Source organism: Salvelinus alpinus, chromosome 26, assembly GCF_045679555.1.
Source record: "Salvelinus alpinus chromosome 26, SLU_Salpinus.1, whole genome shotgun sequence".
Classification (NCBI taxonomy): Eukaryota; Metazoa; Chordata; class Actinopteri; order Salmoniformes; family Salmonidae; genus Salvelinus; species Salvelinus alpinus.
Genome location: NC_092111.1, coordinates 24,380,414 through 24,392,293, shown reverse-complemented (window position 1 = coordinate 24,392,293; position 11,880 = coordinate 24,380,414). Strand labels below are relative to the sequence as shown.

General features: G+C 45.5%; 1 protein-coding gene across 4 annotated transcripts in view; it reads left to right on the top strand.

The window, feature by feature from the left end:
• pum1 (pumilio RNA-binding family member 1) overlaps nt 1-11,880 on the top strand; it is a 36,815-nt gene extending 24,935 nt beyond the window's left edge. For 2 of the 4 annotated variants that reach the window (XM_071368372.1, XM_071368371.1), the window contains exons 14-24: nt 2,409-2,594; nt 2,910-3,014; nt 3,228-3,470; nt 3,611-3,878; nt 5,305-5,434; nt 7,129-7,263; nt 7,394-7,531; nt 8,019-8,144; nt 8,352-8,473; nt 9,213-9,405; nt 9,564-11,880. In XM_071368372.1, coding sequence (XP_071224473.1) covers nt 2,409-2,594; nt 2,910-3,014; nt 3,228-3,470; nt 3,611-3,878; nt 5,305-5,434; nt 7,129-7,263; nt 7,394-7,531; nt 8,019-8,144; nt 8,352-8,473; nt 9,213-9,405; nt 9,564-9,695 — 1,778 coding nt within the window. In that variant the 3' untranslated portion in view covers nt 9,696-11,880. Of the gene's footprint in view, nt 1-2,408; nt 2,613-2,909; nt 3,015-3,227; nt 3,471-3,610; nt 3,879-5,304; nt 5,435-7,128; nt 7,264-7,393; nt 7,532-8,018; nt 8,145-8,351; nt 8,474-9,212; nt 9,406-9,563 lie in introns of all 4 variants that reach the window. The other 2 variants (XM_071368370.1, XM_071368369.1) reach the window with 1 other exon arrangement.

Genomic DNA, 11,880 nt, shown 5'->3' with positions numbered 1-11,880 from the left:
CTCTCTCTCTCTCGCTACCTCTCTCTCTCTCTCTCGCTACTCTCTCTCTCTCTCTCGCTACCTCTCTCTCTCTCTCGCTACCTCTCTCTCTCTCTCTCTCTCGCTACCTCTCTCTCTCTCTCGCTACCTCTCTCTCTCTCTCTCGCTACCTCTCTCTCTCTCTCTCTCTCTCTCTCTCTCTCTCTCTCTCCTCTCTCTCTCTCTCTCTCTCTCTCTCTCTCTCTCTCTCTCTCTCTCTCTCTCTCTCTCTATCTCTCTCTCGCTCTCTCTCGCTCTCTCTCGCTCTCTCTCGCTCTCTCTCTCTCTCTCGCTATCTCTCTCTCTCTCTCTCTCGCTATCTCTCTCTCTCTCGCTACCTCTCTCTCTCTCGCTCTCTCGCTACCTCTCTCTTTCGCTACCTCTCTCTCTCGCTACCTCTCTCGCTCTCGCTACCTCTCTCGCTCTCTCGCTCTCGCTCTCGCTACCTCTCTCGCTACCTCTCTCGCTCTCTCTCGCTCTCTCTCGCTCTCTCTCGCTCTCTCTCGCTCTCTCTCGCTCTCTCTCGCTCTCTCTCGCTCTCTCTCGCTCTCTCTCTCGCTCTCTCTCGCTCGCTCTCTCTCGCTACCTCGCTCTCGCTACCTCTCTCTCGCTCTCTCGCTATCTCTCTCTCTCTCTCGCTATCTCTCTCTCTCTCGATACCTCTCTCTCTCTCTCTCTCTCGCTACCTTTCTCTCTCTCTCGCTACCTCTCTCTCTCTCTCTCGCTACTCTCTCTCTCTCTCTCTCTCTCTCTCTCTCTCTCTCTCTCTCTCTCTCTCTACCTCTCTCTCTCTCGCTCTCTCTCTCTCTCTCTCTCTCTCTCTCTCTCTCTCTCTCTCTCTCTCTCTCTCTCTCTCTCTCTCTCTCTCTCGCTCTCTCTCGCTCTCTCTCTCTCTCTCGCTCTCTCTCTCTCTCTCTCTCTCGCTATCTCTCTCTCTCTCTCTCTCGCTATCTCTCTCTCTCTCGCTACCTCTCTCTCGCTCTCTCGCTACCTCTCTCTCTCGCTACCTCTCTCGCTACCTCTCTCTCTCGCTACCTCTCTCGCTCTCGCTACCTCTCTCGCTCTCTCGCTCTCGCTCTCGCTACCTCTCTCGCTACCTCTCTCGCTCTCTCTCGCTCTCTCTCGCTCTCTCTCGCTCTCTCTCGCTCTCTCGCTCGCTCTCTCTCGCTCTCTCTCGCTCTCGCTACCTCGCTCTCGCTACCTCGCTCTCGCTACCTCGCTCTCGCTACCTCTCTCTCGCTCTCGCTACCTCTCTCTCGCTCTCGCTACCTCTCTCTCGCTCTCGCTACCTCTCTCTCGCTCTCGCTACCTCTCTCTCGCTCTCGCTACCTCTCTCGCTACCTCTCTCTCGCTACCTCTCTCTCTCTCTCGCTCCTCTCTCTCTCTCTCTCTACCTCTCTCTCTCTCTCTCTCTCTCTCTCTCTCTCTCGCTACCTCTCTCTCTCTCGCTACCTCTCTCTCTCTCGCTACCTCTCTCTCTCTCGCTACCTCTCTCTCTCTCTCTCGCTACCAATTCAATTCAATTCAAGGGGCTTTATTGGCATGGGAAACATGTGTTAACATTGCCAAAGCAAGTGAGGTAGGTAATATACAAAAGTCAAATAAACAATAAAAATGAACAGTAAACATTACACATACAGAAGTTTCAAAACAATAAAGACATTACAAATGTCATATTATATATATGCAGTGTTGTAACAATGTACAAATGGTTAAAGCACACAAGTTAAAATAAATAAACATAAATATGGGTTGTATTTACAGTGGTGTTTGTTCTTCACTGGTTGCCCTTTTCTTGTGGCAACAGGTCACAAATCTTGCTGCTGTGATGGCACACTGTGGAATTTCACCCAGTAGATATGGGAGTTTATCAAAATTGGATTTGTTTTCGAATTCTTTGTGGATCTGTGTAATCTGAGGGAAATATGTCTCTCTAATATGGTCATACATTGGGCAGGAGGTTAGGAAGTGCAGCTCAGTTTCCACCTCATTTTGTGGGCAGTGTGCACATAGCATGTCTTCTCTTGAGAGCCATGTCTGCCTACGGCGGCCTTTCTCAATAGCAAGGCTATGCTCACTGAGTCTGTACATAGTCAAAGCTTTCCTTAAGTTTGGGTCAGTCACAGTGGTCAGGTATTCTGCCACTGTGTACTCTCTGTTTAGGGCCAAATAGCATTCTAGTTTGCTCAGTTTTTTTGTTAATTCTTTCCAATGTGTCAAGTAATTATCTTTTTGTTTTCTCATGATTTGGTTGGTACCTCTCTCTCTCTCTCTCTCTCTCGCTACCTCTCTCTCTCTCTCTCGCTACCTCTCTCTCTCTCTCTCGCTACCTCTCTCTCTCGCTCTCGCTACCTCTCTCGCTACCTCTCTCTCTCTCGCTCTGCCTCCAGTGGCGGCTGCAGCAGCTGCAGGTGGCGCGGCTAACGGCGGTATGGGAGGCGGGGCCAATGGTCCGTTCCGAGGCATGCAATCCCAGCAGCCTCAGCAGCAGGGGGGAGGGGCTATGTCAGGAAACTCCTTTTATGGATCCTCCTCTCTCAGCAACTCCTCCCAGAGCTCCTCCCTCTTCTCTCAAGGTAGCCAAACAACGTACTGTGAGTGAAAACAAAACGGGTGAATTGACAGATGTTGTGTTCCAGGCGAACTACATTGCAGACGTTTCAATGGTTGCATGCCTTTTCATCGACTTCGCAGTCTGGCATCAGATTCTTATATCATTACGCGTTTAGTTGATATGTCAAATATCTATCCAGACGTTAGATCCCGCAGGGGTCTGCAATGTAGTCAGCCTGGAACGTGGCCAAAATATGTGTGCAAATATTATTTAATTTACCATTTAAATTCCGAAACAAATGTAGATTAAAGAAAGTGATATGATGTTTTCTCTACAGGCTCCACCCAGCCAGGCCCTGGCTCTGCCTCTCTGGGGTTCGGTCAGAGCAACTCTTCACTGGGAGCAACATTGGGAGCTACGCTGGGAGGCTTTGGGACCGCAGGTGTGTGTGTGACTGTGTCTGTGGTGTTTTATTGTCTCATCTCTCTCCCTCTCTATCCATGTGCAACCCAAGGCTGATATTCAGGAGGCTGGATGGAGAGGCTTCTCATTCTGTGTTTAACTGTCTGTAGCCTGCTCTCCTCTGTGTATAACTCCCTCTACCGGCCAACTATAGTGACAGCTGTGTGTGTGTTTTATGGTTGTCTCCTTCCAGTGGCTAACTCCAGTGGTGGGAGTGGTTCTCGTCGTGACTCTCTGACCGGCAGTAGTGACCTGTACAAACGCACCCAGTCGAGTCTCACTCCCATTGGTCACGGGGGGTTCTACAACGGAACCCTGGGCTTTAGCTCCTCCCCCGGGCCTGTCGGAATGCCCCTGCCCAACCAAGGCCCCTCCCACTCCCTAACCCCACCCCCATCTCTGTCCAATCACAGCTCCTCATCCAACCTCAACCTGGGTGAGTGATGAAGTCTATTAACATGCTGACATAACTTGCATTGTATTTTTGGGGTTAGTGTATTATAACATTCTATCATTGTTATTATTATGTTATCCAATCAGTACTAACCATCACTACTCTCTGAACCCTCCCCCCAGGAGGGCTGACCAATGGCAGTGGTCGTTTCATTTCTGCTGCTCCGGGGGCGGAGGCGAAATATCGCAGTGCCAGTTCTGGCTCCTCCCTCTTCTCTCCCAGCAGCCAGCTCTTCCCGTCGTCACGGCTACGCTACGGAATGTCGGATGTGATGCCGTCAGGGCGGAGCCGGCTCCTGGAAGACTTCCGGAACAACCGCTACCCCAACCTGCAGCTGAGAGAGATTGCTGGGCACATCATGGAGTTCAGCCAGGACCAGCACGGCAGCAGGTAGAGACACACACATGGAGTTCAGCCAGGACCAGCACGGCAGCAGGTAGAGACACACACATGGAGTTCAGCCAGGACCAGCACGGCAGCAGGTAGAGACACACACATGGAGTTCAGCCAGGACCAGCACGGCAGCAGGTAGAGACACACACATGGAGTTCAGCCAGGACCAGCACGGCAGCAGGTAGAGACACACACATGGAGTTCAGCCAGGACCAGCACGGCAGCAGGTAGAGACACGCACATGGAGTTCAGCCAGGACCAGCACGGCAGCAGGTAGAGACACGCACATGGAGTTCAGCCAGGACCAGCACGGCAGCAGGTAGAGACACACACATGGAGTTCAGCCAGGACCAGCACGGCAGCAGGTAGAGACACACACATGGAGTTCAGCCAGGACCAGCACGGCAGCAGGCCTCTCTCTTTTTTTTAAAAAAAATTAAATTTGCAAAGATAATAGGGAATAGCAAATGCATTATTATTGGTGTTGTCACATTTATAATTATTATTATTATTATTACACATACACAGTCCATGTTCTGTGTTGCATTTGAGTATATGCAATGACCCCATGCACAATTTACATAAATACAAATGAGTCTTAAGACAGTGATAGTAATTGCAATGAGCCCAAAAATTGTCTTGTATAGGAGTCTATAGTGTTTCTCCAGTTGGAACACTTTTACAACCAAGTCGACAACTGACAGATTTGAAATGAACAAAATGTGTTGGTTGGGTGACTAAAGTACTAGTTATCGTGTGCAATGGGAGAATAGAGTCTGCAGACACACGACCCATACAACAGCAGAACAACGTGTAGTGTTTTTACAACAGTAGGTAACACTGAAAGCTTCAGTTTACATTATTGACAAGCTGTTAGCAAGTTAGATGGACAAACCATGACATTTTCCCCCATTCCGAAGTCCCCACATCATGCATTGAGCTGAAAGTTAATTGACCTTGCATTTGCAATAAAGTAGGTGGGGTAGGGGGTGGTCACGAAGATGACTCAAGAGATTTGAAGTGTTGCATGTTCTGCAGACAGGGTGACCATCTTCGATTTAAGTTTCCCTCGGCACTCTTGTAAAACACAAAATACGACCACACTTCAGATTTGGTCCTCTTAGAAGGCTGAAAAATCTCCTGAGCGCCGTCACTGCCTTCCACCATGTTTTCACACAAAACAAAGCCACGTTGCATGCTGCGCCTGCGTCAGACTGTTGCCAACTTTGGTTGATGCTGGACAGTATTTACTGTGAGTTTTTCAAACTGGTAATCAAACGATTTAATGGATAATTAAAGTTAGAAACGGTAATACTAATCGTTGGGCATTTTACCGTGGTTTATCGTGAAACCGGTAACCGTTTTATCCCTAGTTGAGTCAAAGATGATAATGAAAATAACAATAACAATTTTCCCCCTCCAGGTTTATCCAGTTGAAGTTGGAGAGGGCCAGCTCAGCAGAGCGTCAGCTGGTCTTTAGTGAGATCCTCCAGGCTGCCTATCAACTCATGGTCGACGTCTTTGGAAACTACGTCATCCAGAAGTTCTTTGAGGTTTGTGTGAACGTTTATGTTGGTATCAGACCCGTCTGTGTGTATGTGGGCAATTGTGTGTTTTTTGACAGGTACCTAATCCAGAAGTTCTTTGAGTTGTGTGTATTTGGGGGGCTAATTTCTAACAGGCCTGTCTCTGTGTGTAAATTATGTGTTTTCACTGCTACAGTGCCTTCAGAAAGTATTCATACCCCTTGACTTATTACACATTTGTTGTTACAGCCTGAATTCCCCCCCAAAAAATATTTTAATCTAGACTCTACACTATAATGACAAAGTGAAAACAGGATTTTAAAGACTTACCCAGAAAGACACTGTTGGCAGTGATTACAGCTGTGAGTCTTTCTGGGTAAGTCTCTGTAAGAGCTTTGTAAACCTGGATTGTAGAATATTTTCCCTTTTTTTAAATTTATTTTTTATTCTTCCATCTCTGTCAGATTGGCCATTGATAGACAGCCATTTTCAAGTCTTGCATAGATTTTCAAGCTGATTTAAGTTAACTTTAACTAGGCCACTCAGGAACATTCAATGTCGTCTTGATAAACAACTCCAGTGTATATTTGGCCTTGTGTTTTAGATTATTGTCCTGCTGAAAGGTGAATTTGTCTCCCGGTGTCTGTTGGAAAACAGACTCAACCAGGTTTTCCTCTAGGATTCTGCTTGTGGTTAGCTCTGTTCTGTTTATTTTTGTCCTGTAACCATATTCCTTGACGATTTACAAGCATACCCATAACATGATGCAGCCGCCACCATTCTTGAAAATATGAAGAGTGGTACTCAGTGATGTGTTGGATTTTCCCCTTAGTAATGCTTTGTATTCAGGACATAAAGTTAATTTCTTTGCCACATTTTTTTTGCAGTATTACTCTAGTGCGTTATTGCAAACAGGATGCATATTTAGGTTTATTTTTTATTCTTTACTGGTTTCCTTTTTCACTCTGTCATTTAGGTTAGTATTGTGGAGTAACTACAATGTTGTTACATCGTCTGTTTTCTCCTATCACAGCCATTAAACTCTAACTGTTTTAGTCACCATTGCCTCATGGTAAAATCCCTGAGTGGTTTCCTTCCTCTCCGGCAACTGAGTTAGGAAGGACGCCTGTATCTTTGGGTGTATTGATACACCCAAAGTGTAATTAATAACTTCACCATGCTAAAAGCGATATTCAATGTCTACTTTTTGTATTTTTACCCGTCTAGCAATAGGTGCCCTTCTTTACGAGGCATTGGAAATCCTTGCTGGTTTTTGTGGTTAAATCTGTGTTTGAAATTCACTGCTTACAGATAATTGCGTGTGTGGGGTACAGGTGTTTGGTAGTCATTTAAAAAAAGAATGTTAAACACTTATTGCACACAGCCCATGCAACTTATGGGACTTGTTAAACACATTTTTATTCCTGAACTAATTTAGGCTTGCCATAACAAAGGGGTTGAATGCTTATTGACTCAAGACATTTCAGCTTTTCATTTGTAAACATTTTTGAAAACATAATTCCACCTTGACATTATGGGGTATTGTGTGTAGGTCAGTGACACAGCTCAATTTAGTCCGTTTTAAATTCAGGCTGTAACACAACAATATGGGGAAAATTAAAGGGGTGTGAATACTTTTTTTGAAGGCACTGTACATCATCCAGAAGTGTTTGTGTTAGCTGTTCTGTCTCTTCTCTCTCTCGGTCTCCCTCTTTGTGTAGTTTGGCAGTCTGGACCAAAAGCTGGCTCTAGCAGAGAGGATCAGGGGTCATGTCCTGTCTCTGGCCCTGCAGATGTATGGCTGTAGAGTCATACAGAAGGCCCTGGAGTTCATCCCCTCAGATCAACAAGTTATAGTACGTATTGTACTGCCATGTGTGTGTGCACATCGTCCATGTCTGTGTATGAGGAGCCTCCACGCAAATAACAACTATAGACTGTGTGCTTTGGTGTGTTCATCTATCTCTAACCCTGTGTGTGTTGCAGAGTGAGATGGTGCGGGAGCTGGACGGCCATGTATTGAAGTGTGTGAAGGATCAGAACGGCAACCACGTGGTGCAGAAGTGTATTGAGTGTGTTCAGCCCCACGCACTACACTTCATAATAGACGCCTTCAAGGGACAGGTGGGTGACGCGCACACTCTCTCTCACACACACACATCGCCTGCAGGGAACACGTGGGTCACCATGTTAATGGCAACAGCAGCCCAGTGGCAACCCAGAGGCAACCATCTTCCATCCACTGGCTAAAGTGAAAAATGACCATAAAGAGTGTGTTTTTAAAGAGAATATTGTGCCTGTGCTTCGCTGACTGTGGGAGAGTGAGCTAATGCACTATGAATTGTGGTTTTTCAGCTCACATAAAGATTGTCTGTATATTAGTCACATTGGATTGGGCTCTTGGTTTTCTCAATTGTACCGATTTCCACATTCCTGCGTGTTTCCATTCCCACTCAGGAGATAGTTGTGTAAACGTTAGTGATTGTTTGTCTAGTTAAGTTGGTCATTGGGAATTGGCTTTCTTCAGTCTTTCACTGGTGTGTGAATGAGCCATCAGTTATGTCAGGTGTGTTAAGGTCTAGGTGTGTGCATAATGTGTGTGTCTCTGCAGGTGTTTGCCCTCTCCACCCACCCCTACGGCTGTAGAGTGATCCAGCGTATTCTAGAACACTGCCTTCCAGACCAGACCCTGCCCATTCTGGAGGAGCTGCACCAACACACTGAACAACTGGTGCAGGTAAAACGCACACACCACCGGTTTCACCAGACATTTTGTTGCAAAATTGTTCATATGTTTGTTTTGCATCTGCTGATGTCCAGATCAGAACATTGTCATCACACTGACATTCTGTATTGTGTTTAAGGCTGGAACTGGTTGAACAAATGTTCAGCCTTGTCAAGTAGCTAAATGCCAAACTGTGTGTAAATCTCTCTCTCTGTCCAGGACCAGTATGGTAACTATGTGATCCAGCATGTATTAGAACACGGCAGAGCGGAGGACAAGAGTAAGATAGTAGCTGAGATCAGAGGAAACGTACTGGGGCTGAGCCAACACAAGTTTGCCAGGTACACACTCGCACATCAAGCAATCATATTGGTTTATCATTTTTTTGGTCATTGACCAAATTTCAGGTCTGCTCAGCGCAAACCGCTTTAAGTTAGTTATAACAGTGGCCAAGTAGACTACTGTGGCTATTGGATCATAATGTAGGCCTACCAGAGTGGCATACCATCAAAAACAATGGAAAACATGCATCCTATAACATTTTAACATGGAAATAGCTGTTCTATCATGAAGCCTACAGTAGCAGCCAATGTGTGGTGTTCAATGTAGGCCTACATTCCATGAGACTTTTGGGAAAAAACATGCAGGGCTTGACATTAACCTGTTTATCCACTTGTCCTTCAGACAAGGACGTGAATGAAAATGTTGTTTGACACAAGAAACCACTGTATAAAATGAATTATTATTATTATTATTACAAGAAAATATCTTGCATAATTTTGTTTCGGTATGTTGCGTTGAAAGTGGCTGATCTTGAGTTGATTCGATCACAATTCCCACATAGGTAGTGTTAACTAAAGGGGAAAACTAGTTGAGTGAAGTTAAATCTTGTGCTTCTCTGCGCGGGTTGATATTTATTCTGCGCGACAGTCCCAGGAGAGCTGCTTGCCCGTACGTAGCATAGAGGGAACATTGTTTATAAACCCGTTTTGAATCTGTGGTTGTCAAAGTTACAGTTAACCTGGCCTAGAACGCAAAAGGCCAAGCAGAATCCGTGGCTAACCCAGCCTCTCTCTGCAGTAACGTGGTGGAGAAGTGTGTGAGCCATGCGTCCCGTGCAGAGCGGGCCGTGTTGATAGACGAGGTGTGTAGCCTGACGGAGGGGCCCCACAGCGCCTTGTACACCATGATGAAGGACCAGTACGCCAACTACGTGGTTCAGAAGATGATTGACGTGGCTGAACCAACACAGAGGAAGATCGTAATGCACAAGGTTGGGACCTGTGTGTGTGTTTGAAAGAGAGAAGTAGTGTGTGTGTGATTTATTTTGTATAGCGGTTTTTCATTCGTGTTCTCAAAGCTCTAGAAATATATGTATCGATGGTTATGCAATTGTGTGTGTACTTATTTCTCCCTCTCTCTCCCCATCAGATCCGGCCCCACATCTCCACTCTGAGGAAGTATACGTATGGCAAACACATCCTGGCTAAGCTGGAGAAATACTACATGAAGAATGGAGTGGACCTGGGCCCTCTCTGTGGCCCTCCCAATGGCATCATGTAAACTACTACCCTTAAGGACAAGACGGACCAACATGTACGTCAGCCGTGTGCAGTAGATCACCTGCTGGGTGTTGGTGGAACGGTGGCCATTCAACATAAACCCACCCTCTCTCTGTGCACAGCTGACGTTGTATTGGAATGTCTTGTCTTCTGTACCATAACCCCTGGCCTATACCCTACATGAAGAACGGAGTGGCCCGCCTAGTGGCATCGTGTAAACTACTATCCATATATACCCCATTATTCCCGACACCCGTAACCCTATACCCCCTCCTCCCCTTTATTCCCCTCCTAATGAGATCATGTAAACTACTATCCTACCCCCCAATTACATCATGTAGGACCCTCTTTAAATACTCCAACCCTCCCGCTCACTCTTACCCCCATGGTAGCCCATTGGGAGGGGCCTGTCTAAACAGGAAGCCTTGGTTAATTTAGCCCCTCCCCCAACCCAAGCATCCCACCCCTCCATTCCTCTCCCTTTTTTTTGTTTTCCTTTATTTGTCTTTTAAATCAATTAGAATCATTTAACTTTGTTGCTACTGCTGCGGCGCACACACTGTCCTATCGCAAGTATGGGATGGAACAAACGTATTTAATTTGTCTGACGTCACCAACTCAGACAACACACACCGTACACAAACAGACACGCACACACCACACACACATGCTACACACGCACCATGAGCTTACCAGCACACAGATCATTTAGCATGGGAGATTCGTTTCCGGTCTTGCTTCTATATATAGCGTGTATACTTGGTGTAGACCTTTGCATATATATATATAAATATATATATAAAACTTTGTAGTTTTTCTGGTTTTTGATGTTGAATCTGTATCTATAATGTATCCTAGTAGTGAACACATATTTCTGACTGTATAATTGTACATTTGTAAACCCTTGTAATGTAAAAGTGATTTACCACCCTTTTTGGTATCAGACGATATAAAAAAACAAAAAACTCACACAAAAAACTAAAATCTTAGAAAAACTATTGTGCATTTCAGTGTATATTCTCACCTCCTTGGTTGTGACATATAAGTTGTTGTATATTGTAAATTGTAATATCAAATTTTTGTTTTGAAAAGCCCTTTCTATACTGCGTAGTACTTGTACAAAGCCCCCTCCCACCACCACCCTCTGGTTTGACCTTCTACTCACTGCCTGAACCACACCACCTCCCCAACCCCCAAACTACATGGCAAACGTGGCTTATCCATTTACTAAACATTTGTTAGCCACAGTTGAAACGAATCCACTGAAATCAACGAGACAAGTCTTTTTACACTTCAAGTCTATTTAAAACGCAGAGAGAGACCTGGCGTCTGACTGAAGTGTAAATAACTGATAAAGTGGTTTCCCCCTTCTGGTGTAGCAGTCCAAAAACATTACGCTTACGGAACACGCAAAACGTTTGCGGTGTAGTTTGGGGATTGTTACCACCACCACAGGACACACTGTTAGTAGTAGTCATTTCTGCTTTAACATGAAGCTGTATTTGTTTTTTAGATCTTTTTATAGGAATTCTGAGGGAAGGGGGTGAGGGGCCGTGAGTTTAAAGGTAGACGCCGTGATATGACATGGTACACAACGGAGCGACTTCCTGCTTGCAGACGTCTACAACAACCTATTTCAAATCTGCCAACACTACCACTATTGGCTCATCTTGAGGCATGATATATGAAAGGTGTTGTTACTTAAGTCTCAAAGAAGGAAGTAGCTCTACGGTGTACTGTCATCGCTGAGTCTACCTCAAACCCCTCTATCTGCCCAATCTCCCCCTCTCTCAGGGGGGTAAAGTGAAACAATGAGTTGTACAGAAAAGAGGAGAGTGGTGTGTTTGTTTTTTTTGACCTATATTAGTCCTGTAAAAGTGATGTATCATATCATATGTCCATGTCCCCCGGGAAAAGACCGGGCGTCGCCTGTCTTGCCCTCTGTAACCATGATTACCGCTGTGGCAGACGGCAGCGACACGGTGTACATTTGGGGCAGCGAGCCTTGTGTATATGAATAGGAGCACCACCTGTAACCATAATGTGTATAGTTATAACAGAAACCTGTGTATGTTTATTGCCTGGGCAACTATTTTTTGTAACTCCTGTTGTAGATTGTCTCTAAACAATGATGTGAGTCTTTATTTTGAAACAAAACTGAACAAAAAAAACAGTCAAAATTTGAA